The following is a 25,490-nucleotide window of genomic DNA, read 5'->3' on the forward strand; positions in this document are numbered from 1 at the left end:
ACTCCTCATTGCAAGTGATTTGTCTTCTACTGTCTTTGCCTGCGTGCATGGTATATTTTCATGATCAGCTCTATGTAAACGGTACTACTGTATAGATTAGATTCAAGGTAAACAACAGCCAATGGTTGAACACTGTAGTGCTTCTTTCTAATAATAATCGAATCTTTGTATTTTCCAATGTGACATTTCAGGTTTGTTTGTACATTTGCATGATGTCGTAGCGAGACCCTCTTGAAATTGTGACATTTTGATTGTCTCAGCTGTTTGTAAAGTTTCGAGAACTCCGAAGTACGGAGAAAAAACGATAGAAAAACTGTTGCGGCTAGGGCAGTTGACGTCCGAGTCCCATGTAGATATATCCGGGAACTTGGAAATTTTGTAATGATGTCTCTGAAAGGCTCTGGCTCGCAGGAGAGGTGGCCGCTAGACGAGCGTCACTCTGTTCGTAAAAATCCCAAGACAGGAGTGGTGGAAGACATGCCGGAATTGGTAGCCTACTAGATCTAGACCTTTTGACATCGGTGACGTCAGACTTTGTGTGACTGTAACATTAATATTACATTTTATTGACACTGCATCGCATAATTATAATATATTATTATTGTACATATGTAGTACTTGCGTAAAAACTACTTTATAATTTGTGTTGGTTTTTTGAGGTTTATACCTAGTAGACTAATTAATTAACTGTCTTGTATTGGGATTAGCACCCAAATTTGATATCGACAGTGGAATTCTTGTGCTATCGTCCACCTCCTAGTGATGTTGCGGATGAGACAAGTATTGATGAATGGAGTGAGGAGCTGAATCTTATTAATGAAGATCTTAAGTGGCTACTCAGTCAGAAATACAGCCAATTTTGGTGTCAGGTAAGTGTCAATCTACAATATTTAGTCACTTAGGTGAACAAATAGTTTGCGTATGGCAGTGCGTAGTCTCACGTTGCCAGACCTTTGGATCGTGAGAGGGGATCAAGTTGAAGAAGTCTCCCCTCTCCCTCTACACTCTCCCTCTACACTCTCCCCTCTACACTCTCCCCTCTCCCCTTCCTCTCCCCTCTCCCCTTCCTCTCCCCTCTCCCTCCCCTTCTCGCCTGTCCGCTCTCCTCTCTTGCTCTGAATGTCTGTCCACACGAGACTAATGACAGTAAGACATACTACGTAAAGTGCTAGCTTCTCTTTTGTCATTTCACAAAAATGGGAAATAGGAATTAACAGACTGTAGCATTACAATAGCAATGAGCGAAGGGTTATTACAAGGTTGTATGTTGTTTCAATGGTTATTGTAATAATTCAAATTTGTGTTATATGTACTGTATGTACAATATCTGTTTATATTATTGCATTAGTTTGTTGTATTATGTTGTATCAATTTGTTTTGTTTGTACTGTATGATAATATACGATATTCTGTTGTATTATTGCATTAGTCTGTTGTATTATGTTGCAGTATTATGTTGTGTCAGTTTATGTTGTCTGCAGTAGATTTGACAAACGTATCCTCTTTGGTATACTGTAGGTTATATTTGATGACTCACTCAAGTCTTTCCTTGACTCCTATCTGTTAGCTGCACCAAGGTTGTTTATGTTTATTTATAGTGGTATCAAATTATGCATATTCTTCACTGGCATCTGCTCTAATGTTGTTGCAGATCATGGCCTAGCTTATCGTTACCGTCTCATGTGCAGGCTGTGCACGAGAGTGTTCATAGACGTGTGTTTATGGTGTTTCTAAGAATGACAACAAACAGGGAGAACCAGGTTACAGTAGATGTATGAAGTGCTTAGCTACTGGATCTTTACTATTGGATCTCACTGATTCTAGTTATGCCATGTTATCTGTTTGTGTGATTGCTAATGGTTTTCTGTCTGTTGATAATTTTGTTTGAAAATGTATTTCTGACTGTTTTTCTATTTGTTTGCTTTCTCAGCTGATAAATTAATTTTTGAAATGTTATTGCATAACATTAAAATGAATGTTAAGCTACAATAGTAGGTTCACAGTGCTTTAGCCTGGATTGACTTTTCTGTCGAGTTCTCTTTGGAACTTCTGATCGCAGACATTCGGTTGAGAGAGCAGTGGACTGAAATTAATGTGCTTGCTGCAGACTATTAATATGGGGTAGTTTAGAAGCTTGGACAGCTGCAAGAAGGAAAACATCTTATTTCTGTAGTCATACGAATATTTAGACTACAGTAAAAGCCCAAAGTACACTCGTACAAATTTGTTCAGCTAGTCATCAGATTTTAGCCTCTATACTAAATGCCTTACCAATTGAGTCCGAAGAGATTTTAGGTGAATATGGGAATCTTACAATTGAATTGAATTGCAAACTTGCTAAGGCTACGTTACTTTTTCAGTGTGTTATTTGAGTGTTCTTACTTGCAAAGTCTTTATACATGTATATATGACAGGATGACTTTCTTTCTGATGAAGCGTTTGGTGACATTTTATATGAAAACTTTCTACTTGACATTCCCAAAATGATGGATCTGTGTATTTTATATGGAGGAAAAGAAGCTCAACATGCAAACACTCAACTGCTGACAAAGATGTTGACTAATGTCTTTATGAAGCAGCCAAAGTATATGCAATGTGTGATGTGTCTGAGTAGCTAGAACTGCTTAATTAATGATGACATTCTATTTTAGATATACAGATGATTTAGAGCATTCTGCTCAAGGAATTTTGCTGGTGGGAAAGCATTAGTGTTGTAGTGCTTGTTGCATTTGGTGTTGAACATTGGCTTAGGTTTTTGGTAAGCTGAAAGAGCGAGTTCTCAATGAACGAGATCCAAGCCAGAGACAAGGAAAGAGGTTTGTGAAAACTGCTTAGTTGGACCACATTAGTCCCAAGTGTAAATGTAATAGACTAATATTTCATTCATCATCTACAGACTACAGCAAACTACTTAATTGCTTAACAAGCTTGTCTTGTAATAGTTCTGATATGGATGTGTATTTTTGCTTTGAAAATTTGCTGGTTTACTGTGGTTGTGGCTGGTTGATTGAAATAGGTGCAAAAATTGTGAGATTTTTTCTGACACACTCTCTTTGTGTGCTGTTGCTGCTACGTAGTTGTACTTTCTTTGGAGCACTTAGGATTTTCTACTTCAGTCCAGGCTGCATGATTGGGTGCGTTATTGACTGCCATTGCTTTGAAGTGTTGCATACATTTAGTGGCAATTTTATATATTAGACTTTGATTTTCCCCAGGCAAGCTAGCTCATTCTAACTTCCTACCCAAATTTAACCGTTGACCCAATTAAGCAACTTCCGCTACATCAACTGTTGCATTGATAATTCAACAGATTAGATGTACTGGGCCAACTAACCAACTGACCGTTTTATATCAAGACAAGCTGAATTAATTAACAGACAGACAGACAGTCAGAAGTTCATGTAAACAGAAGTAACACACACACACACACACACACACACACACACACACACACACACACACACACACACACACACACACACACACACACACACACACACACTTGTTGTCATGTATATAATTTGGTGTTATATGTCATAATGTGTGTAGTGGTGACCTAATTCATATAGCTGAAATTTGTGACTATGTGATTGATATTGGACGTACACTTTTGGCATTCATGTATGTTTACAATCCATCAGCACAAGTCTTTTATAGTGCTGGCTTTACCAGAGAGTGAGAATTGCTTTATTGTTCAGTGTAAGATACACATTTTCTAATACTGTTCTTTCTTGTGTATCTGTCTAGAATTGTTGAGTTGTATGAAGCTGTGGTACCTTCATTGGAAGTTTTGCTTTTCAGCAGATGTCAAAGTTCAGTATCTGTGTAAGTGGATGACTGTCAGTTACACACACACACACACACACACACACACACACACACACACACACACACACACACACACACACACACACACACACACACACACACACACACACACACACACACACACACACACATGCACACACGCACGCATACACGCGCGCACATGCACACGCATGTACATTTGGTGCACGTGTGTGTGTGTGTGTGTGTGTGTGTGTGTGCATGCGTTTGTGTGCGTGCGTGCGTGCGTGCCTGCGTGCTTGCCTACGTGTGTGCATGTGTGCGTGTGTGTGTGTGTGTGTGTGTGTGTGTGTGTGTGTGTGTGTGTGTGTGTGTGTGTGTGTGTGTGTGTGTGTGTGTGTGTGTGTGTGTGTGTGTGTGTGTGTGTGTGTGTGTGGTATCACTGGGCATGAAGTTGCTATTACATGTTAAGAATGTTAATTTTGTGTATTACTGAGTGTGTGGCCATAATATTACATCACATATTTGGAGACACTTCAACTATGTGTTAACTGATGTATTGTGAGCTATACAGCCACGTACATCACACCAACTTCATAAAGAACTAACAATACATGTGTTTGCAGGTTGGGTGGACTAAAAAGATCTCTCTCTAGAGCAAAGAGAAGCATGGTGGAAGTGTTCTATCATCTCTTTCATATATGCCTCTTGTCTCAGGCAAAAGATCAGTTGTAAGTACGGATATGAATACAGTATCAATAACTTGTTGAATAATTTGGGATGTCAGGTCAGTTGAAGTGCAGGTAAAACTGAAGGAAGAAGTGTTCAGTGTAATTTCATTGCTGTTGTCATCTCAAAGGTTGGAATGTGAAAACCAGTTAATATGCTCAGAATGTTGACTGTTATAGTGTGAAACTTAATTAGCACACTGTTTTGTAAGTTTGAGTTTGGGATCATTTGTCATTAATTAATGAATAAGAGAATCTTTCTCTAGTTATTGTTCTATGTAAACATGTAACTTTAGTTGTAGAAATTAATGCCCTGTTCACATCATAGAGACTTCAGAACTATGCCAGGTAGTATAGTAGAAATTGGATCTACATGACCAAATTAGCATCAAAACAAGGCCTTTATCAAATATTTGTAGTAAAGTAAAGTAATATGTCAATCTTGGAGAAAATTATGATCAGCTCTGAAGTTGCTAGTGTGAACATAGTATAAGCTCTGCAGTTTATTTCACGTTATAGTAGATACTTTCGTAGTTTGTTGTGCTTGTGTTTGTTACATGTATGAGACAAGTGCAACAATGTGTTTTTGTAATGATTTTTTTCCTGTTCCAGTTTTGTTTCTCATTATGACAAACTCTATCCAGTAGTTGAACAACTGCAGTTTCTGAAAACACACGTGTTGCACAAGTGTGTGGTAGTTTGAAATAGCTTTTTGATTGTGCTGGTATTTGTCTGCTGTTAAGTGATATGGAACAGGTTGAATATTTACAGCAAAGTATTCAAAGTCTTGGTCTCACAAGTCATGAAGTTGCTGGGAAATCTTCTAGTTGGGCAGTTACTTCTGCTGTGGGGCAAGATGCTGATTTACAAATCTTGGTAAGGCTCAGTTGGATAATTGTGTAAAAGGAGGTAGATTATTGTATTTACCTGATCAGATTAAGTATGTAAATACGTACATGGCGATAGTAGACAAGAATAGTAGTAGTCAGAACGTGTCAGTTATGTGAGGAGGAGTAATTTGCACTTGGTAGTTGCCGTAATCTGTATGCAGGCTGTTTTCAATTAGGCCGTGGTCTTTGTGTTGCTGTTATGATTTTATGACAAAATTATTGAAGCATGACTAGTGACGAGGATCTAATGAATGACATCTGCATGTTCTGGACTATGGACATCTTATGCTTTGTAACATGCTTGTGGATAATGATAATACCTGGTAATTCGTCAAGCATGCATTTGCTGCTGTTGATATGAAATATTGGAACCAGTTGGTTTGTGATTGCTTTGTTTTGTGTGTAGAAAGAAGTCAGCGTTTCAGCAAGTGTGACTACCACAGCAGCAGCAGCAACAGCAATGGCAGCTGTTCCATCAGAGGTTGAGATCAACGTAATGATCAGTCAAGTTCAAGAACTTTTGCCTCATTTAGGCACCGGCTTTATTGAGGTGATTTTGTTTATTTAATGTCTTATGCTGTAAAACTCTTGATTTAACATCGTCTTTGATGTACACATTAGTAAGGGCATCCAATGAAGACAGCAAGCGATGTGGCTTTAATTTTACTCTTTGATTGTTTAGACTTGCCTTGAGGAGTTCTCGTGGGACCCAGAATGCACTATTGATGCTTTGCTGGAAGGCAAACTATCTATTAGGTTACAGAGTTTAGATCAACAATTGCAAAGGTGTGTTGATTTACCTGTTGAAAATAATTATTGTATGTTGCTTGTCATTGCAAACATCAGCCTGTTCTTGATGTCTCTGTGAGTGACTGAACGATAAGCATAAATTTTATGCTCTAGAGCTACTAGACATGCACAGAAAACACCGAAATAGAATGTCAATCACATCACATAGAAATGTACTACTTGGCTTGTTTGCCTGTAAAATAGAACAGACAGAACTGGTAGTGTACGTTATCCTCGTACCAGACCCTCTCGTGCCGTCGTGCCTGGTTCCTGTATGCTAATCATGACCTTTTGTCAATCCTTCTGTGTAAGCAGTCCTATTTGTGTGCTTGCTTGTGTAATGTGTATGTAGTGTCACTTGATTGTTAATTTGTTTCATCATATTTCTAACTGCCTATTCTTGTATATGTAAGGTAGTTCACAGTTAAAGTTGTATATATACTTGACTCTAGGGCTCCTCGTGCTGTAGAACGATTATCAAAAGAAGAAAAGAAGGTTGTGAAGAGTCCTCAGAGGAACATGTTGTCTACAAGACGCAATGTTTATGACAATGATGAGATGGATGTATTTCAACACGATAGTATCAATTTATCTCGTGTCATGTTTAAGGAACGGTAGGATTTGGGTTTTTGTCTGAGCATTGTGTTGGTTGAGTAGACAGTCAGTTGTGGTTGTGGTCTTACTTGTGGACATCGTGAACAGCAAGTGCTGGTTTTATTGATTGTGAGTCATTAATAGCAAACACGACAACACTTTACAGTTCTGAAACTATAAACTATCACTCTAGTAGAAGATTAACTTAGAAGAGTTACATTCTAACCATAGGCGGATAGAGGGGAGGGGTCCTGGGGTTGGGGGGACTCCCTCCTCTTCAATGACACACCCACCACAGCCGAAATACTAACTGAATCTTGTTTGTTGTGTTATTAATTAGAGCGAATGTACCTTAGTGTTTTGATGGATGATTAATTCGTTCAATTCTAAACTTATATGCCTATAATTATCTAATGAATATGCCAGAAACTTAACCCTAATACAGATTGAAGTGAGTTTGCTGGTTCTGTAGGTCACATACAGATGTCGCTGCTATGGGCGTGGCTAATGATACAACTGGACCTCTTTTGAAAAATTCTGTATCTGCGCCTGCTAACTGTGACTGCAGTATTGAATACTGTAACGTGTTGTAGGCTACATGTTGGAGTGGACTCTTTTACAGTTGTTTATTTCATTCACCAAATTATGCAGTCAAACTGGCATGACAAGTCATTGGGAAGTCTTTAGGCTCTTTGTCAATTCTGCAAGAGCGTTTTTGTGTAATATGCGTATGAGAAGTTTTGTGTTCACGGAAGTCAGTCACTATGGGCTGCCAAACTCAACTGCTTTTTAGAGATGATTTGACATTACTGGTTTGTTGGAGAACGGATGTGCATGTGGAAGAATGTTGTATCTCCAGTTATTTCTAACAAACAAACAAACAAACAAACAAAAACACATGTGGGTGTAGATATCTTGAATTACTAGAGTCTTGTTTTCTCTAACCATACAGTAACTTTTTACGGCATTTATCTGTAAATAGGAATACGAGCATGCAGTTAGACTATAGCATGGGTGATGGCACATGAAGAAATGACAAACAAAAGACAGAGACAGGCCAACAATTAGATAGACATGTAAACTGATCATTAGTTTTGTATCTGAAATTTGTTATAGAGATCGTGAATCTGATGCTCTCAAACTTCTTGATGATAAATCACTAGTGACATCAATACGTCATCGTTACGTGGACACTTTGTATGATGAATATGATGTGAGTATATGAGGACTTGTGTCACATATAACAATAGTTGTGATGAGGTTTTTAGGATGAATATGATGATACATACGATTCAACATCTGCTGCTCCAAATATGACAGCAACTGAAACATCTGATCTCGTTGTTAGAAGGTAAGCTAATGCAACAACCTGGTTTGTTATAAAGTATCTTTTTGTTAATTTGGTGTTTTCACACTGTTGCTAGATTAAATGAAAAAGTCCCACTCTTTCGTTATGTGGATGAGTCTGATGATGAAGAGACAGAGCAGGAGCAGGGTCCGGTCAAGGTCAAGAATTTAATTGTTTTTGACTGAGGCATGCGTGCATGCAGCAGTACACATGTGCATGCACGAGTTCTTGCGTTAGTGAGCATGTGCATGGTGTGTGTGTGTGCATGTGTGTGTGTGTGTGTGTGCATGTGTGTGTGTGTGTGTGTGTGTGTGTGTGTGTGTGTGTGTGTGTGTGTGTGTGTGTGTGTGTGTGTGTGTGTGTGTGTGTGTGTGTGTGTGTGTGGTGTGTGTGCATGTGTGTGTGTGTGTGTGTGTGTGTGTGTGTGTGTGTGTGTGTGTGTGTGTGTGTGTGTGTGCGTGCATGTGTGTGTGTGTGTGTGTGTGTGTGTGTGTGTGTGTGTGTGTGTGCGTGCATGTGTGTGTGTGTGTGTGTGTGTGTGTGTGTGTGTGTGTGCACGTGTGCATGTGTGTGTGTGTGTGTGCATGTGTGTGTGTGTGTTGCAAAATATAATGTATTTATGCTGATAACACGATTCCATATCAGGCATCCTCTGAAAGTGAGAAACAGGACCAGCAGAAACAGCAACAACAGCAAAAGCAACAGCATCCACAAGGCAGAACACACCATAGCAATGCTGGTTCCAGCCAACGTAAAGGCAAAAGCACTGGACTGTCATCGTCAGGCCAAGAACAAAGAGAGAGAGCCTACAAGGAAAAACACAAGGGCTCTTTTTCCAATCACAGCCGTAAAATGGCAGCACAAAAGAAACACAGCAAAGGAATGGGATTTTCACGATAAATTGCAATACCAAACGGCTGTACGTAGATCCACACAAACATAACAGTTTATTACTATCAGTGAGAAGAATTAAATAGAGTCTATTCAAGTAAGTAAATGACATCTCATTTCTCTCTAAATATTACCTCATCTATTACAGTTTAGAGAGTTATTACTGAGCTTGATGGGCACACAGACGTTCCCATTCTGTCAGATAGAGATGGGTGCCGGTTCTGTGAGTGAGAGATTAGGTACATGTTCTGGCTTGGGTATAGATACAGAACTACGTAGTTGCAAATCCTTGTTGAGTCGGTGAGGATGAAGATGAGTGGAGAGTTGTCGAGGGGATGCGTAGTGGCTAGTGACCAGTGACTTTCTGTCATGTGTGTGATATGTGAGACCATAGCTAGTTTGATAATCTCCTTTCTCTTCCAATTCAGCTTGTTTCTTCCATTTTGCCTGAGAGCAGTAATGAAGCAATTAATGAGATTATAATCATTTATTTAGTATTTATACTATTTGTTTAGTACCATCTATTTGTGTGTAGCCTTATAATGGGCTCTTTGGAGGTTTGTCTGTGTGTCTGTCTGTCTGTCTGTCTATTTGTTTTTCTGTCTGTTTGTCAGTCGGTCTATCTGTTGGTCTATCTGTTTGTGTCTTTTTCATATATTTTCATAAATGAATGCTATTACAACCAAAACTATTTAAAATGTTCCAGAGACCCAATAGGGTCAATACACCTCACAAACTAATGTACGCAAACTGAATATGATAGTTCTTTACATTAGAACTCATAGATAAAATACGTGACAGTTTCCGTACAATTCTGTCTGTCTGTCTGTCTGTCTGTCTGTCTGTCAATGGTAGTATATTTTCAAACATGAACTATGGTACAATAGCAAATAAAGGCTAATTACGAGTCCATACAGATTTCAAGTTCTATAAGATTCTAAGGACATAAAGTCCTTGTCTGTCTGTCTGTCTGTCTGTCTGTCTGTCTGTCTTTTACATATTTTCCAACATCAAACTATCATACGTCGCTACTAATCACAATTTTATGAGTCCACTGTCTGTCTGGTCTGTCTGCCTGTCTGTCTGTCAATACATATATTTCAAACATCAAACTATACTACATATCAGCAAAAGGTAAAGTTTGCAAGCTACATGAAAATACACATATGTTTACACATAGCAGCTAAAAATTATGCTAATACCCATCTTTCAGCCAACTAATGGCTGAAAAACTGGGTGCTGCTAGAGTCCAGTTTAAATTCTTCAGTTTGTCTGTCTGTCTGTCTGTCTGGCTGAATTTTTTGGCTAGGACTGTGCCACCTGACAGGTTACTGCATGCAGCTGTTTGTCATGACCACCTTACAAGGGCTACTTTCACTGACATGGTTGGTTTGAACGAATTGGATGACACCGGATGGAGCCAGGCCACTCTGAAGGTCGGGTTCGGCGGATTTGGCTTATCATCAACTCAGAAGATGGCTCACCTAGCATTTCTGGCGTCATGGGCACACTCTTTGAAAGAACTGCCATTGAGATTTCCACCTCTGAAAGATCGTTTAGAACGGTTTATTGAAGGTAGCAATACAGGACAACTTATTCGTACATTGGTGGCAAAACTACCACCCAAGTCGGGTGCAGATGATGACGAGCAGTTTCACACCTTAGAGCAGATGACAGAATACCCTAGAAAATTGCAACATCGCCTGACGGTAGACGCTTCTCATAAACGATCAGAAGAAGTTATCAAAAGCATGAACTCAGAGAGACATGTTGCAAGGATCAGGTCCTTACACGGAAAAGGAGCTGGAGCATGGCTAGAGGTAATACCAACTTCAGACAAGAACGCACTGAAGCCGAATGAATTTCGTGTAGCGTCTTGTATGAGGTTGGGTGCTGGTTTGCCTTTCAGCCGGCTGCTTAAGACGTGTGACTGTGGAACTGAGCTGGATCGCGAGGGCTACCACCTTTTGACATGTAAATATGGAGGTGGACCTGTGTGGACGCATAACTCCATAGTGTCTGCATGGAGTGATTGCCTAAGCGATTTACTCATTCCCCATCAAATAGAACCGAGACAGCGATTTGTAGACAACGAAAACCGGCCTGACATCACGCTTTACGACACTGACACTGGGATCACAAAAGAATGTGATGTTTCGATAGCTCACCCTTGGAGCAAAGACATTATTAAAGGTGCAGCCAGAGAAGGTGGCCATGCAGCAGCTAAACGAGAGGCAGCAAAGTCAAAAAAATACTCAGAGGAATCGCTTGCGGATGGATCGAAGCCTATAGTTGTCCCACTCGTCTTTGAACACTTCGGCAGATGGGGCTTAAAGGCTGACGAGCTGATGAATGAACTGGGGAAGAAGGCGAGAGGCTTTGATGGAAGAAGAATTGCGGTAGAGTTTAAAACCTTCTGGAGGAAAAGACTGTCTATTACTCTTCAAAAATGCAACAGCAGAGTGATTTTGCGGAAGCCGTCAAGGCTTTCTGTGCGCTCATTAGGAGATGACAGTGTTTTGGGAGTAGATAGAGACATTCAGTGTTTTACTCATTAGCAATAGTCTCGGACTACAAGTAGAACATTTCATTTTAACAATAACTGTTTGTAGTAGTGAAGATTGTTGACAATAAACTTGATTCTGTCTGTCTGTCTGTCTGTCTGTCTGTCTGTCTGTCTGTCTGTGTATTTGTGTTTCTGTCTGTCTGTCTATTTGTGTTTCTGTCTGTCTGTCTGTCTGTGTTTGTCTTCCTGTGCTGCTTGTTGGCTTCCTGCCTTCACATCCCTCCCATCATGTGTCTACTGTAGTTTGTGTTAATTACCTGCAGCCGTTCGTACAGCCCATATCTGTAGGGACGTCGCGTAACTCGCTGATCAATCGGTTCCGGCTGCCATGAAACTTTAGTCCTATCCCATTGTCTGAGATTAGTTCTCAGCTGTGCTGATTCGGAGTTTCCCTGCGATGCGTTGTTGAACACATCATGATATAGAGTCACCATGTTACTGGAGTAGCTGTTGCCATGATGGGTAAACAAATGCTGACGTCCCAATCCCTAACAACAGAACTCCATTACTATTATCTACTTGAGCACAAGCAACTGCAAAGCTGCAGCATGTCTCAACAGGATGTACCAGAGCAGATGATTGCATTAAGGCTTGAATTCCCAGCTCGTTTTCTAGGGGTGTGTGTGTGTGTGTGTGTGTGTGTGTGTGTGTGTGTGTGTGTGTGTGTGTGTGTGCGTGCGTGCGTGAAAGTCAAGCCTCTAATCATTGCTTACGTCATTCCTAGCCAGAGCATTACGTCTGATCGTGACGTCAGGTCGTGTATGTCGCCCGATGTCAGTGAAATCTGTACGATGTGTACTGTCAGACACACAGCTGCCCTTCTTAAACTAGCAACAACAAACAATTCAAAGGTCAGTAAACAATATCAAGTTGTAGTGAGTGCAGTGTAGACATGCAAACACAGTCCCATGCAGCATCCTCAACTTACCTCGTGCCTTTCTTCAGACCAGTTGCCGATTAGAACGCCATTGGAGTAGCGCTGTTCGTTGCGCCAGCCAGGTGCATGCCACTTGTCTTTGTCTTCGAGATACGCCGACAAATCCTCCATGTGCTGTTGACGCAGTCGTCGTGGAAACGAAACCAACGCGCGCTACATGAAATGCCTCAGTGAACAAGGAATAAGTCAACTGTCATTTGTTTTGTTTCCTTATTACTAGAAAAGTATAGTAATATATTACTACACACACACACACACACACACACACACACACACACACACACACACACACACACACACACACACACACACACACACACACACACACACACACACACACACAGTAGAAGGCCTGGCTGCTTGACGACTATAGATATCTGTTATCTAGCGCTACTCCTACTGATCATGAACAGTTAAGTAATTCAGAAACATTTGACTTTGTAATTTTTTTATACTGTCAGGAAAGTTGACTCTTGGTGTTCAAAACACATGCATGAGCACAAGTTTGTCAAATTCTGAACATTTCGTTTAGGACTATTTTTGTTGAGTGTGATATTGCAAACAAAGGTTGAGCAGAGAGATTTACTAAAAGAGTCAAGATGTAGAGTATGCTAACCACACAATCTTATTGTATCTTGATGTAATGATCGAATGGTGCAAGATCAACTTGGGACTTCAGAAATAGAAAGAAAACTCATTTCATGCCACCTTCTAGATCTATAGTTATCAGGGTAGCTATAGTTTGTTATTAATATGTTGTTCCATATCCGTACAACTGGGTATACTAATAATAACTATACACACGTTTGCATGCTCTCTACCATTAGCTAATGCACACTAGCTAATATCAATGTTGAGAGACACAATTGACAAATCAACTTGCTTTGATTCATTTGCAAACAGAATGAATTAATAAGACAGAATGAATTAATAAGACAGTCAAGATTACAAAATACAATTTCTGATATAACACAATCTATACAACACCAGACAATCCTTTCTCGACCGACTTTGATGTCACCTTCCCACATAACTTAGACAAAAATTTCAAGCCTGTGACACCACCAGGTATGTAGCTAACAGTATACCTAACACACAAGAGAAATAATTATAAATAAATAAATAAATATTTGTGCCCAGGTGTATATATAGCCTTTGTGCTAAGCTTTAACTGAAAGCTGATGCACAATGACTACCATGGTCAGCTACTGTACCACAACAAAGCTGCAACTTCACATATCGCAAATAGCAATGTCAGTATAGTGCTCCGACGCTGTCAAAAGACAAACACACAATTAATAAAGATGAAGACGGCATTATGGTGACTCGTGACATCTAACCACAAGAGCAGAATACAAAGTCAAAGCCATGCTGCTAAGATAAGCAGCAGTGAAGGGCAAGCGTTGAGGTGAGAAGAGATGCTTCATGTGACTAACAGGACCCCATAGCAAGGAAAAGCTGCAATAATAACAAACGTACAGCATTAAGAAATAAGTTGACAATACTTGCTGCTATTGATTGGTCACCTTCCCAATGTCAAAACTGAGCCCAGAGTAAACAATGCCACAAACTTGCGAACTCTTAACACAAGAATAGGCAGCAAGAGAAACGACTGCATAAGAGTAAACGTTATCTGTCATGCAACACAAATGACAAGCACAATGGTAACTCACAAGGCCAAAGCAGGCACCTCCAGCAAACAGCAAGGTAAGGAATCCCACGACTCTTTGTTTCCTGCTCTAAAAACATACGGATAATTACACAAGTAAACCTATTAATCATGTCACCCAATTACATATATATCCTTAAGTAAGTACAGTAATGTCTGCATGTGCACATGCCTTACATATGCATCTGCTCTAGCTTACATACAGTATTACTCTGAGCATGTATCAGTGAGTTGTTGCTGTTGTTGTCTGTCTGTTTGTGTAGATGTTCTTAGCCCATTAGACTTCTATAGCTATAGCCTATACATAACGTATTAAATAAACATCAAAGCACCACCAAAGCCACCATATTTAATTAACAAAGTTACTTAATTAGTTGCAACCATTGGTACTGATCGCACACCACTCCTGATCTGATCACTTTATAAGTCTAACTATCAACACAATTTGAGTTCAAACTCCATATCTTCAAACTCAAATTGTGTCAATTTTATCCACTACTTCATACATATTCTAAACTTAATTAATTATTAATACATAAATATATAAGTTTCCTACTTAAGGTGGGAAATTTCAATATAAAGATAAAATAGAAATATTCAGTATGTACTTTTATATTACAAAAGCAAGAATACCATCTAATGCATGTTACTCACATTTGTTTTGTTTATTGTTTGTTTGTTTTTGTACTTTCTATTGTTTGTGTAAGTTTGGCTGTTTGTTTCTACGTAGGACTTGAACCAAATCGCTCTAGAGCGTCTTCGTATCTGTCAGTCTGTCTGTCCATTCGTCTGTCTGTCCGTTCGTCTGTCTATCCGTTCGTCTGCCTGTTTTTCTAAGCTGCAGCGAGCAATTGATTGAGAGTAACTAATAAGACATGATAATAGGTCTACAGCAGGCCTGCAAGGTCTACAGCAAGTCTAACCAATGAAGGCAGGCAGGAATCGTTAGGCTCCTCTTTGAACCAAGAATCCCAAAACGATGAGCTCATGTCTTCAGTTGTCTGCAACACATCTAAATCTTCATCAACGTCCTCAACGGATGCAGGAGCAGCCATTCATCATGTAATGAATGTACAATGCGCCAACATACGGGATATGGTATAAAGCGCTGCATTAGTAGTCCGAGGCTTCTCCGGTATGCGTCTTGGCGCCTACGGAAAGCTTCCAGCAATTAGCGTGTACCTTTCGTGGGGCATTTGTTTTAATCTGTTTTTGTTGTTTAACTTTGGAATCGGTGATCGCGGCAAAAGGAACCGGGTAAAATATTATATTATTAGATCACGTGATCTTGTCATTGAGTGACGACTTTCAATGTGAAGGCTAGATTTCGTCAAGTATTTAGCAAATCTAAAGGTTCGTGACAGGACAATGTGAGACAGGTATCTAACTGAACATTTAGTTGCAACTAGAATTGTGTTTTTAATTTTTTTAATTTTGCATTTTGCTGTGGGATGATGTATGTACAGTGTTTGTTTATTTACTGTACTAGTGATGACTAAAATTATATTTGTTTTAATAGGTGATCCACTCAGTTGTTAAGATGTAGCAATGCTGACAAGTTTCAATGACTTCTCAGTTTGAGGTCAAAAAAGTCAATGGAGTTTTACTGCATTTAAACTAAACTTATAAAGACTGATGTAATGAGATGTGTCTCAGTGTCCTACATATGGGCTTAGATACCATTGAATGCATTTCTGTAGTTTGTCAGTTTATTGCTTGGAATCTGTATTTTGTTACATTCAAAGAATTATTCACACAAGTTCAGTCATTGCATCTTGATTGGTCTTGAAAGACAATTTTTGCGTATATATCAATACTATTTGAGTTCTGATTAGCTGATATGTTGTAAATTTTTATGTTATTTGCCCACAAGTGTATAATTATGTGTTTAAAAAGTTGTTTCCTATGACAGGTTCTTCTTGTCAATGCTAGATTACTTAGGGTGCATTTCTTTTACCTACTCCAGCTAATCCAGATTAGATGGATTAGCTAATCCTCTAATCCGCGTATTGGCTGGATTAGCTGGATGAGCTGGATTAGCTAATCCATCTAGTCTGGATTAACTGGATTAGGTAAAAGAAATGCACCCTTAGCTATAGGCTGGGTTAGTTGTTGATCCGGCGTTAGTTGTTGTTACGTGGCACGGGTGTCTCTATCCTTAAGTCTGGTATGTGGTGTTTACCCACTTCACGTGATGTCTTGTGACCCTGTTCAAGGAGGTCCATTCCACTCTAGCCATGGGGATTAGCCGCCAACTTCTCGTTGACGAACCGCATTCGGACTGTATTTGTCCGATTTGTCAGGAAGTATTGGAGGATCCTCGTGAGACTTCGTGTCAGCACGCTTTCTGCCACGATTGCATTGCTCAATGGCTGCAAGATCACGACACTTGCCCGACTTGCAGGACGGCAGTCAATCGTTCGCACCTTAGATTTTTACATCGCATATGGAGAGAGAAGCTCTATCGTCTGAGAGTTCGCTGCGAGCGCTCGAGTGACGGTTGCTCGTCGGTCATGGAACTAAATCGTCGCCACGCCCATTCGCAGAGTTGTGAGTTTGTTCATGTTGCTTGTCCTAACCGTCCATGTTCAAAGAAAGTTGCAAGGAGGCTCTTACGTGAACATCTAGAAACGTGCGAGCATCGCATGTTTCGATGTGAGCAAGGATGCGGTCTCTACGTATCTGCTCGCTTGGAGAAGAAACACAGTTGTGTTGGTGCTCTTAAACACGAACTGGAAACTGTGAGTGAACGGCTGGACGCTCTAGTGAGAGATTTTACTAGGATGGACAGATCTTTGCGGAAGGAGAAAGAATTGCGAGTAAATCTGGAGAAAGAGTCACAAGATCAATCTATCGCAATTCGGGAATTATTTGATCAGGTGGCCAGAATAAAGGAAGAAACGACAAAAGACACGAAGAAGTCTCGCACCTCGTCTCTACCTCGTCTTGCTCCTCTTCACACTCACATGTCAATAAGATACAACAGTATGTATTGCTATTGAAGACTACCTCTAGAGTACTATGGTTTGTTTGGTTTTGTAGCAAGCAGAATGTCTTTGTCGCGCTCACCGGCTACTACTCCATCGCGCTCTCCTGCTATGACACCACGTATACAAGACACCCGGCATGCGTCAAGAAATGCTTCTGGCAGCGGTGCTGGATTACAAGCCAATGAAGGAGAACAGAGAAATGGCAATACTAGAACAAACCTTCTCACTCTGCCATCCATTAGATAGCAGGCGCCGCAGTAAATAGTCTATGGTATGGAGTGAGGTGTTAATTGGATCTTGTTGTGTATCTAGCTTGTACAGCTTGGCAAATTGGTAAATCAGTAGATCTAGTTGTACATATCTTAGCTTTTACTACCCTATAGAGAACAACAGATATTAGTGATCAAATTTAGCTGTTATATAGTGTCTAGAGGTGAGCAGGAGTTTACTGTTATTAGCCATGCAGAGGGAAGGGGCTTTAGGATCGATCAAAGTACATATAAACACATAGAGCTATCTAGACAGTTTCATGGCAAGTGGACTTTGCTTATTCTTCAAGTTGGCCATGAGGGCCCAGGGCAGGGAAGGGGAGAGCTAGAAATGTGTTTACAGTATTCGTTAGACTGAAGTGCAGGTAAAGTAGGGTGCGTATTATGCTATTGATGTATTTCACAACGTGTATGTACTTGGTGACAGCAATAAGATACATATACAAAACTATGTTGTGCATGTTGTGCCAAATTTAAGTTCATGCACGAGTTGAAGGCTACGGTCTAACAGCAAGCAACAGTAATGCTACAATGATAGCTATATGATGGTTTGCTAGTTGACGCGTCCATTACGTGTAGTGCAGGTAGGCTGTTGCAGTGCATGACTGATTAGCTACAACTCGCATCCAGTGAGCACTGAATCCATCAGGAAATACGTGATATGCGTACGGTACCGTAGCTGTCAGTACAATTGTAGTGTAATTGTTCCAAGCCTCGTGCACATGTCCTGCGATTCCCGTGAAATCAATCTGGACTGTAACAGCAACAGCGGCAGCCGTTTCATGAGTCGACAAATGAAGAACTTTCTTATCAAACCCTGTCATTAGGTAAGGATCTGAAGGCAGTGTGGCGGTTACGTTGGTATATCTCCACGGACCTCCCCATCCCTGAGGTTTGCCAAAGCTCCACAAGTCGTCTGTCTTTCCGAAGTAGAGTCCAGACTGAGACTGACCAGTCACCAGGTTGTTGTCGAAAATAGAAGAAACCTATAGACAAAAGAAGTTAACGTAGTGCAGATGCTTTAATTAAGATTTACAATGCATGCATATACGTAGTTGCATGGGAAGCCCACTCCGCATTCGTAATAATTAACAGTCGCCTATTGCTCATAGACCAAATGCGGTACCGGTACCACAGTCAGTCTCGACAGACAGTTTCTACTTTACTGATCACCTCGTTTCCGCCAAGGACAAAAAGTCCACGAAATGACGTGAAGTCTGGAATCATTCTAAGATGCCTGCAGACTGGGCGAAGTCCCCACGTGCTGCTGGCCCATCCCAAGGGAGACAACTCATAGAATTGGCCATGAACGTCCAGTAGATATCTCTCTGTCTCCACTTCACGGATGCGCGGCCATTCAGTTTGCCATAGATGATCATATGCATGACTGGCTTTTGGCAATCGATAGGTCTGCCATTCGTTAGTTAATGCAGGAGCCGCTAATTGAAAACACGTTATGCTAAAGGTAATTATTTAGGAAAGAACTAAAGACAAAGCATACCTTTACTCTCACCAACAAAAACTTTGAGAATGACAGAAGCAGTATCCCAGCCTACAGCGTATATCACGCGACCGAAATTTCCTCTTCCAGCTACCTCTACAAATGCTGTCGTTTCCAGTATTTTCCATTCATGTCCTGGTCCTTCCCATTCAGCCAGCCTTCCGCCATGTTGCGACTTGAGAAAGTCTTCTTCTTCAAATGTGTTACTAGCCACAACTAAACGATTGTTCATTGTGTGAGCTGCTTTGAAATGCGGTTGTTCTCCTTGATCTTTTGGAATGTTTAAAGTTTTCACCAAATCAAATATTTGTGTGCAGTTGAGAAGGTAAACGTCGCATTCCCACAACGGTCCATCCATTCCCAGCATGTAGACTTTGTTTTCAGGATCTTGTAGATGCATTGCCATTCCGCCAACTCTGACGTTCAGAAGATCGTTAAATACTCTTACGTTTCGACGGGCGTCAATCAACCAAGCTCCAATTATGATTTGATTGGAATGAGGGTGAAGCAATCGGTTAGCATAAGTAGAGTTGTGATCGGCAATTTTGGTCATAGTAAAGTTAGAAGCGATTTCGTACAAACCTGTGCCAGCACCGGCGTGTGGAACCGACAAATACGTGACCATGTAGAGACGATCTGCCCATGGCATGAGAGCGCCGACGCCACATTCACTGCGGTGAGGAGCACTTTCGGCAGATACAGCCAGGCTTGGAAATATGCCATTGATCTGAAGTGGAAGAGCAGAAGACTGTGAGGACATATGGGAAGGAGGTGGAGGAACAACACCGGTAGGCATGGTCATAGGCTCAAACTCGATTTCGTCATTTTGCGAGTTCGACTGTTGATGAAACTGTATGCCAACAGCCGTCAAAACACAAAAGCAAAAGTACGCTAACCAGGAACAAAGCATCATCAAAGTTATACAATTCGAGTATGTAATGATATTCACTCATTTAGCATCTACTCATGCCTCTATAATCACGTGGTCTGCTGCAACTGTTACAACTGTACTGTATGCAAGATCCAGTTGTATGCTAAAGTGTCAAAGAATTCTGAAGTATTTTTTATCAACTTTTGATAAATTTTTATGAGACCGTAATTAATTAAAATAATTTGTCTGAAAGCCCACACCTAGTAATTTGGTCTACCCCAGATAACTAAGTATTATTTTACATGCAACTTTTACTACTTAGCCTCTTAGTATTTCTTGGTGTAATAAGAGTATTTTCTATGCAACGCTGGTCGAAAAATAATTGAAATTTATTTATGCAAAGATCATTAATTAATTGACTTATCATTGTGCTGGCAATATTGATTAAACATTAATTTTAACAGAAATAAGTTTGTTTTTATATGAGATTTGCATTTTAATTAATGAGTTGTTACCCTCTGCGCACAGAGGGCTTGGGTACGAGGCTGTCACGTGTGCTCATCCAGAAATTATCTGGGCTTTGATAGTTGAGAGCTCAGACACACCTACCAATTCGGTGGATTGCAGTACATTGCCGTTATTTTTATTCATTGCAGTTGTATTGTAGCTTTTGCACTCTTGCACACAAGATTTGAGATGATGGATGCCAGCATGCAGTTTCTTCACAAATCTATATCAGCTCTGAAACGACTGTTGATGGACGTACAACAAATAGCGACTCTGGGATGTCTTTTACTGATGGTTGAGATTGTCTTCAATGTACTCATTATTCGCTATGTTAAGTGTGAGTAGCCTGTCGTGGTAGATAGACCGTCTATTAGTAGCAACGGTGAGAAAGACGTTACACCTAATTATCTGTTTTGTCCAGACACAGAAATTGACTGGGTTGCTTACATGCAGGAAGTGGAAGGCTTTATAAACGGCACTTGGAATTACACTGAACTGAAAGGAGACACAGGACCTCTTGTGTATGGCATGGGCTACAAAATTGCTCCTACAAAATTTAGTTATTAATTAAATTTAAATTTAGTGAAATAAAATATTTTGGATACAAAATTTTGATAAGTGTACTCAACTTAGCAATTAAGATAGATTCTTCATTGAACGAATGAATGAATGAATGAATGATGTAGTTGTATCACACTAAGACTGTAAGGGCATGTTGTCACACCAAGACTCAAAGGGCATGCAGTACTAATGGATATTGACGCACATCACAATAACATAATAGTACCATGCAACTTTGAAACACAGTGACAATGTTTAAGAATATAGATAATGTTTAGGAAAATGTATCATTAAATGATAGAATATTAGCAAAGTGCGATACTCAGATATTTGTGTATGTAAATGTGAACACCTGTTGTAGCCAACGTAGGTTAAGGGAAGCTATTTAGAATATTGTGATTACATGGTAAGACTGATATCAATGTAGATTGATTGTGACTGCACTTAGTGTGAACGGTATACTTATGTAATAGCTACGGTAGTTATAAACTTAATAGTTAGCTGACGGGTTTTGTGTTTGTAGCTATCCGGCTGGGTTTGTGTATATTTACAGCATTTTTTATTTCATCACATCTCATGGCACCAACATACGTCTAGCTCAATACATATTTGCAATACTCTATCTGCTGACCTTGATGGAAATCATTTATATTTACCACAAATTAGCAAAGGTAAGTGTTGACGATAGAAACCAAACAGTGTGAGCTTTTAGTCAGCTAGCTTCTACGAATATGATGTGACCCTCTGTTGTAACAAATTAATTATTTGCTCTCTACTATCTACAACATCATATCGCAGAATGGAATATAACGGTCGGTTATCGGTGATTGACCTACCAACGCTGTTCATGACTGACCACAATTTTACTTTGATTGGACATACCTACATGATCAAGAGCACGTGTTCAACAAACAACTTATTCACGTCTAGACTTTGGGTAGCTCATTGATTCCTTACCATCGGATCCATGCAATAATTAATAGATTTAGCTTGCTTGTATCTTTATCAGTTCATGTCATTACTTTAACCCGTCATCATCATGATCAATACCAATTGCAATGCAACAGAACAATATCAGGGTTGTAGGAGCCGGTTGTCGTTAGACCACTTTTTCTAGAATGAACATTTACCAGAGGTCTATTCAGTAAAAACAGCTTACGTTACGTACATGCAAACTGTACAATTTGCAATTGTTGACGAGATCTAGATAGTCTCAAACTTTAGTTTATTAAATAGATGTTAATTGATTATTAGCCAGACAATTGGTCATTTGATTTAACGTGCTCTAATTATTGACAATGCCATGCTTTGTTAGCGCACGTTAGGCCGGACCACTTTCTGTTTGCTTGCTGTGTGCCTGATATTTTATATTTTGGTAGCAAATAAATACATTAATGAATATGATGCAACAAATAAAGAAATTAAACTGAATGTTGATGTCGATAATTACAAGAAAGGATTATGAAGTCAAATAAGATAGATGCCCAAAATATACAATGTCAGGTCAATGTCTTTTACTAGGGCATGATGTCCAAATTTATTGATGACCAAAATTTTTACCTTGTATTCTGCCCTCTATCGTATTGTGTAGTCTGTACAGCTGGGTCAAACAAAAGTGCAGTGAGCTTGTTTTGTTCATTTTACAGTGCTCTAGCTATTAGTTTATGTCTTACCAGTAACCAGTTGTTGACGTTTAACAACCTTACAATTTTTTGCCACTTCTTGTACCTTTTTTTGATATATTGGGATTTGAAATTATGTTAGAGTTAGACCTTGTTATTTCAACACCCAATAATTTGGCACTCTCACTTTCTGATGAAGGTACAGTACATGTGCACGTGAAACAATTTACATGGTCACTGTGTATTTGTTACCGATCATCTGATGGTCACTTTTGTTCGACAGAAACCAGCCGGACAAACATGGTTAGAATAATGACGTTTGGCTATAGTCTTTTTCATATTCTAAGTATATCATACCAACTTTGTTTGCTGAAAGGATGTTGGTATGGAAATTTTTGCTGTCAATGGAATCGTAAGAGACATAGCTAGATTTCAAAGAGATTTTTGTTTTTACTTTTTTTGTTATGTTTTGTTTGAAGGACAGGGCATTGGTAGACATGTGTAGAGTAAAACTTTAGACTTTCTGAAGGGTAGAGACTAATTATAGAACTACAGTAGAGTGCCACTTATCTCAACAGGTTGGGACTGGAGAGTGCATGGATAACAAATTTGAAGTAAGTGGTATGAAGGGCTATCATTACATGTGTAGCATATAGATATTTGCAGTTATCGATCACAGAAAGACTGGAAAGTTGCTTTCATCATCAACTTGATTTATGCAAGAATTTACTGACTTTGTCACCACCATAACTTTGATTTTGTAATTTTGATTTTGTGCCACAAATTGTCGCCACGTGATGATTTTATGGTGTTACATGTATTAGCTGTCTGGATAACCAGAGCATTTGGATAACTGGCACTCTACTCAATTAACTTTTGAAAGCAGATTTATGTAAAGAATCGCTTGACAAAAAGCAGTATTTAATAGCAAAGTAATGATGTTATTGAGTGTATCTAATGTCTTTGTGTTTTTATGTGCAGGCACCTCCATATGTCTTGGTATTTATGTGTCTATTTTCATATCGTGTTCATTCTATCTTCATTTTACGATGCTTCAATGATCCTGTTGCTATCTTGCTACTCTACTTTTCTATTATTTTCTTTTTCAATCACAAGTGGTCTGTGGGATGCCTCATATTCAGGTCTGACGGTGCAGCTCTTGGATGATTGAAAATGTTGTTGTAAATGCATGGATTTTAGTTTTGCAGTATCTGTAAAGATGAATATTTTGTTGTTTGCTCCTGGTTTGTTTCTTCTTCTTCTTGAAGCTTGTGGCTGGATGGGCACTATGAAAAACTTGCTCATTTGTGCTGCTACACAGGTCATTGATGAATTTTTGATTTAGTGTTAATTATTACTAGTAATCTCTAAATTGTCTCATATGCAGGTGGTTCTTGCCATTCCTTTTTTGTATGAAAATCCTGTTGGTTACATTAATCAATCTTTTGAACTGGGGAGGCAATTTAAATATGAATGGACTGTCAACTTACGATTTCTTTGGGAAGATGCATTCCTTCATCGCGGTTTCCACATTACACTTTTGGTGTTACATCTCAGTTCACTCGCTCTGTTTGCTTGGAATAAGTGGCAAATGTAGGGAGAAGAACTTTTACGTTATTGTATTGTTACACTATTAGTGGTGGACAAAGAGAGACTGTTGAATGTACAAGACAGACAGATGGATGGAGGAGTGGACATACAGACGATTTGTGATGTACAGTATGTATATGACACACAGATGAGTAGGAAGGATTATTTTAACAAGGATTTAGATTATAGGATGCTTAATTGTTTCTAGGAAGAATGTGCTGAAGGGCCATTCGTCTGGTGTGCTGTCTTGTCAAAGTATCCTCATCTTAATTTATTTCTTTTATGTGACTAACTGATTTTGACAATTTATAGGAATTGCAACTCTTATGTTTACAAGCAACTTTATAGGCATGTGCTTTGCACGATCTCTTCATTACCAGTTTTATGTCTGGTATTACCACACTCTTCCGTATCTTCTGTGGCTCACAACATTTTCTCCAGTTTGGAAGTAAGACCTTAGAATCTTAATTAATTTGTGGCAATGGAATGATTCTGATCTTAAAGATTGTTTGGTTTTAAGACTTGCAACGATAAGAGTCTTAGGTATGTTCTACTGTTAGGGTTGCTTGTTTGGACTTCAACTGTCTAAAATCTATGTGTAGGCTGCTTTACTTTCTAAAACTTGAGGTGTTTGCATGTGTTTGGGTTTTGATTCCAAATTAGCGCACAATGAGTAGAATTGTGTGAAAAATGCTAGTACACAATTATAAGACATTGGTTGGTTGACTGACTCTATCGATGAAAGATCCTATCTGAATACACTGAACAGGACACTGTACCATAACAGATTGACTTTGATTGGAGTGTTTTGGTAGTGTAGCGGGTGGTGCAAAATTTAGTTAATGAAAATGGGCAGGAGGTACTATAATGGATGTTGTAGATAATTTATTCATTTTAGATTGTTCTCCATTGGTGTGAAATGTTAATTAATTAAGTTATTGCATAGATATGTATTTATATTATTTGTTATTGTTAGGTTATTGATTCTTGGAATTATTGAGATGTGTTGGAATACATTTCCTTCGACTGTACTTAGTTCAGTGACACTGCAGGTGTGTCATGCTGTCCTCCTTATTGCTTTGTGGATTGGTTCTGCAAAGTCACCACCAACTGCAGACAAAGATGTTTGAAACTGAATTGATTGTGATTTGTACATGTGCTATTATAAATAGCTACTGCTACAAGATATCTCAAAGCTGCTCTTTTGCTTTGTCACTAAACATCGAAATGATGGAATGTACATCCAATACTGACTCCAGCATCTGGTCCTTGCTTGGTGACAGTACAGTACAGTACAGTACAGTACAGTATGTCTAGCTGCAACCAAGTGTGACTTGAAATCAGCCGTAAGAATTTTGGAATTTCTGGTGCAACACTACAGT

The 25,490-nt window shown here is 39.4% G+C and overlaps 7 protein-coding genes and 1 long non-coding RNA gene across 9 annotated transcripts; 5 read left to right on the forward strand and 3 right to left on the reverse strand.

The window, feature by feature from the left end:
• Nucleotides 1-376: 376 nt before the first annotated feature.
• Nucleotides 377-9,061, forward strand: LOC134182168 (activating signal cointegrator 1 complex subunit 2-like). Its single transcript, XM_062649535.1, has 20 exons — nucleotides 377-489; nucleotides 708-869; nucleotides 1,518-1,576; nucleotides 1,651-1,759; nucleotides 2,414-2,583; nucleotides 2,651-2,693; nucleotides 2,751-2,815; nucleotides 3,549-3,674; nucleotides 3,747-3,824; nucleotides 4,412-4,516; nucleotides 4,573-4,644; nucleotides 5,126-5,200; nucleotides 5,257-5,389; nucleotides 5,810-5,953; nucleotides 6,086-6,189; nucleotides 6,645-6,806; nucleotides 7,903-7,999; nucleotides 8,055-8,137; nucleotides 8,211-8,292; nucleotides 8,780-9,061. The coding sequence occupies exons 1-20, from the start codon at nucleotides 382-384 to the stop codon at nucleotides 9,032-9,034; spliced, it is 2,232 nt and encodes a 743-aa protein (XP_062505519.1). The 5' UTR covers nucleotides 377-381; the 3' UTR covers nucleotides 9,035-9,061.
• Nucleotides 9,059-12,716, reverse strand: LOC134182170 (cilia- and flagella-associated protein 107-like). The gene is made up of 4 exons (XM_062649538.1): nucleotides 12,520-12,716; nucleotides 12,305-12,418; nucleotides 11,849-12,079; nucleotides 9,059-9,472 (listed from the first exon to the last, which is right to left on the reverse strand). Exons 1-4 carry the CDS (start codon nucleotides 12,637-12,639, stop codon nucleotides 9,224-9,226), a joined length of 714 nt encoding a protein of 237 aa, XP_062505522.1. The 5' UTR covers nucleotides 12,640-12,716; the 3' UTR covers nucleotides 9,059-9,223.
• Nucleotides 10,336-11,710, forward strand: LOC134182169 (uncharacterized). Its single transcript, XM_062649537.1, has one exon. The coding sequence runs from the start codon at nucleotides 10,408-10,410 to the stop codon at nucleotides 11,581-11,583; it is 1,176 nt and encodes a 391-aa protein (XP_062505521.1). The 5' UTR covers nucleotides 10,336-10,407; the 3' UTR covers nucleotides 11,584-11,710.
• A 678-nt stretch (nucleotides 12,717-13,394) lies between the features above and the next one.
• Nucleotides 13,395-15,245, reverse strand: LOC134182294 (uncharacterized). The gene is made up of 6 exons (XM_062649689.1): nucleotides 15,121-15,245; nucleotides 14,202-14,267; nucleotides 14,055-14,140; nucleotides 13,869-13,986; nucleotides 13,743-13,801; nucleotides 13,395-13,616 (listed from the first exon to the last, which is right to left on the reverse strand). The coding sequence occupies exons 1-6, from the start codon at nucleotides 15,184-15,186 to the stop codon at nucleotides 13,505-13,507; spliced, it is 507 nt and encodes a 168-aa protein (XP_062505673.1). The 5' UTR covers nucleotides 15,187-15,245; the 3' UTR covers nucleotides 13,395-13,504.
• LOC134182295 (uncharacterized) lies at nucleotides 15,116-15,989 on the forward strand. Its single transcript, XR_009970309.1, has 3 exons — nucleotides 15,116-15,454; nucleotides 15,517-15,576; nucleotides 15,717-15,989. It is a non-coding gene; the product is annotated as an uncharacterized LOC134182295 (long non-coding RNA).
• A 442-nt stretch (nucleotides 15,990-16,431) lies between these two features.
• Nucleotides 16,432-17,652, forward strand: LOC134182604 (RING finger protein 151-like). The gene is made up of 2 exons (XM_062650028.1): nucleotides 16,432-17,182; nucleotides 17,240-17,652. The coding sequence occupies exons 1-2, from the start codon at nucleotides 16,435-16,437 to the stop codon at nucleotides 17,431-17,433; spliced, it is 942 nt and encodes a 313-aa protein (XP_062506012.1). The 5' UTR covers nucleotides 16,432-16,434; the 3' UTR covers nucleotides 17,434-17,652.
• A 173-nt stretch (nucleotides 17,653-17,825) lies between these two features.
• LOC134181964 (uncharacterized) lies at nucleotides 17,826-19,882 on the reverse strand. Its single transcript, XM_062649263.1, has 3 exons — nucleotides 18,958-19,882; nucleotides 18,630-18,895; nucleotides 17,826-18,442 (listed from the first exon to the last, which is right to left on the reverse strand). The coding sequence occupies exons 1-3, from the start codon at nucleotides 19,868-19,870 to the stop codon at nucleotides 18,026-18,028; spliced, it is 1,596 nt and encodes a 531-aa protein (XP_062505247.1). The 5' UTR covers nucleotides 19,871-19,882; the 3' UTR covers nucleotides 17,826-18,025.
• A 494-nt stretch (nucleotides 19,883-20,376) lies between these two features.
• Nucleotides 20,377-25,474, forward strand: LOC134182222 (dol-P-Man:Man(5)GlcNAc(2)-PP-Dol alpha-1,3-mannosyltransferase-like). Of its 2 annotated transcripts, none has more exons than XM_062649604.1 (9): nucleotides 20,377-20,672; nucleotides 20,757-20,856; nucleotides 21,420-21,567; nucleotides 23,500-23,660; nucleotides 23,719-23,839; nucleotides 23,906-24,111; nucleotides 24,317-24,363; nucleotides 24,421-24,556; nucleotides 25,085-25,474. In XM_062649604.1, exons 1-9 carry the CDS (start codon nucleotides 20,525-20,527, stop codon nucleotides 25,236-25,238), a joined length of 1,221 nt encoding a protein of 406 aa, XP_062505588.1. In that variant the 5' UTR covers nucleotides 20,377-20,524; the 3' UTR covers nucleotides 25,239-25,474. The 2 variants fall into 2 exon arrangements, with proteins under 2 accessions (XP_062505588.1, XP_062505589.1); XM_062649605.1 differs by having other exon boundaries at nucleotides 20,582-20,672; nucleotides 20,763-20,856.
• The last annotated feature ends 16 nt before the right edge of the window (nucleotides 25,475-25,490 follow it).

This window comes from Corticium candelabrum, chromosome 7 (genome assembly GCF_963422355.1).
Source record: "Corticium candelabrum chromosome 7, ooCorCand1.1, whole genome shotgun sequence".
Taxonomy (NCBI): domain Eukaryota; kingdom Metazoa; phylum Porifera; class Homoscleromorpha; order Homosclerophorida; family Plakinidae; genus Corticium; species Corticium candelabrum.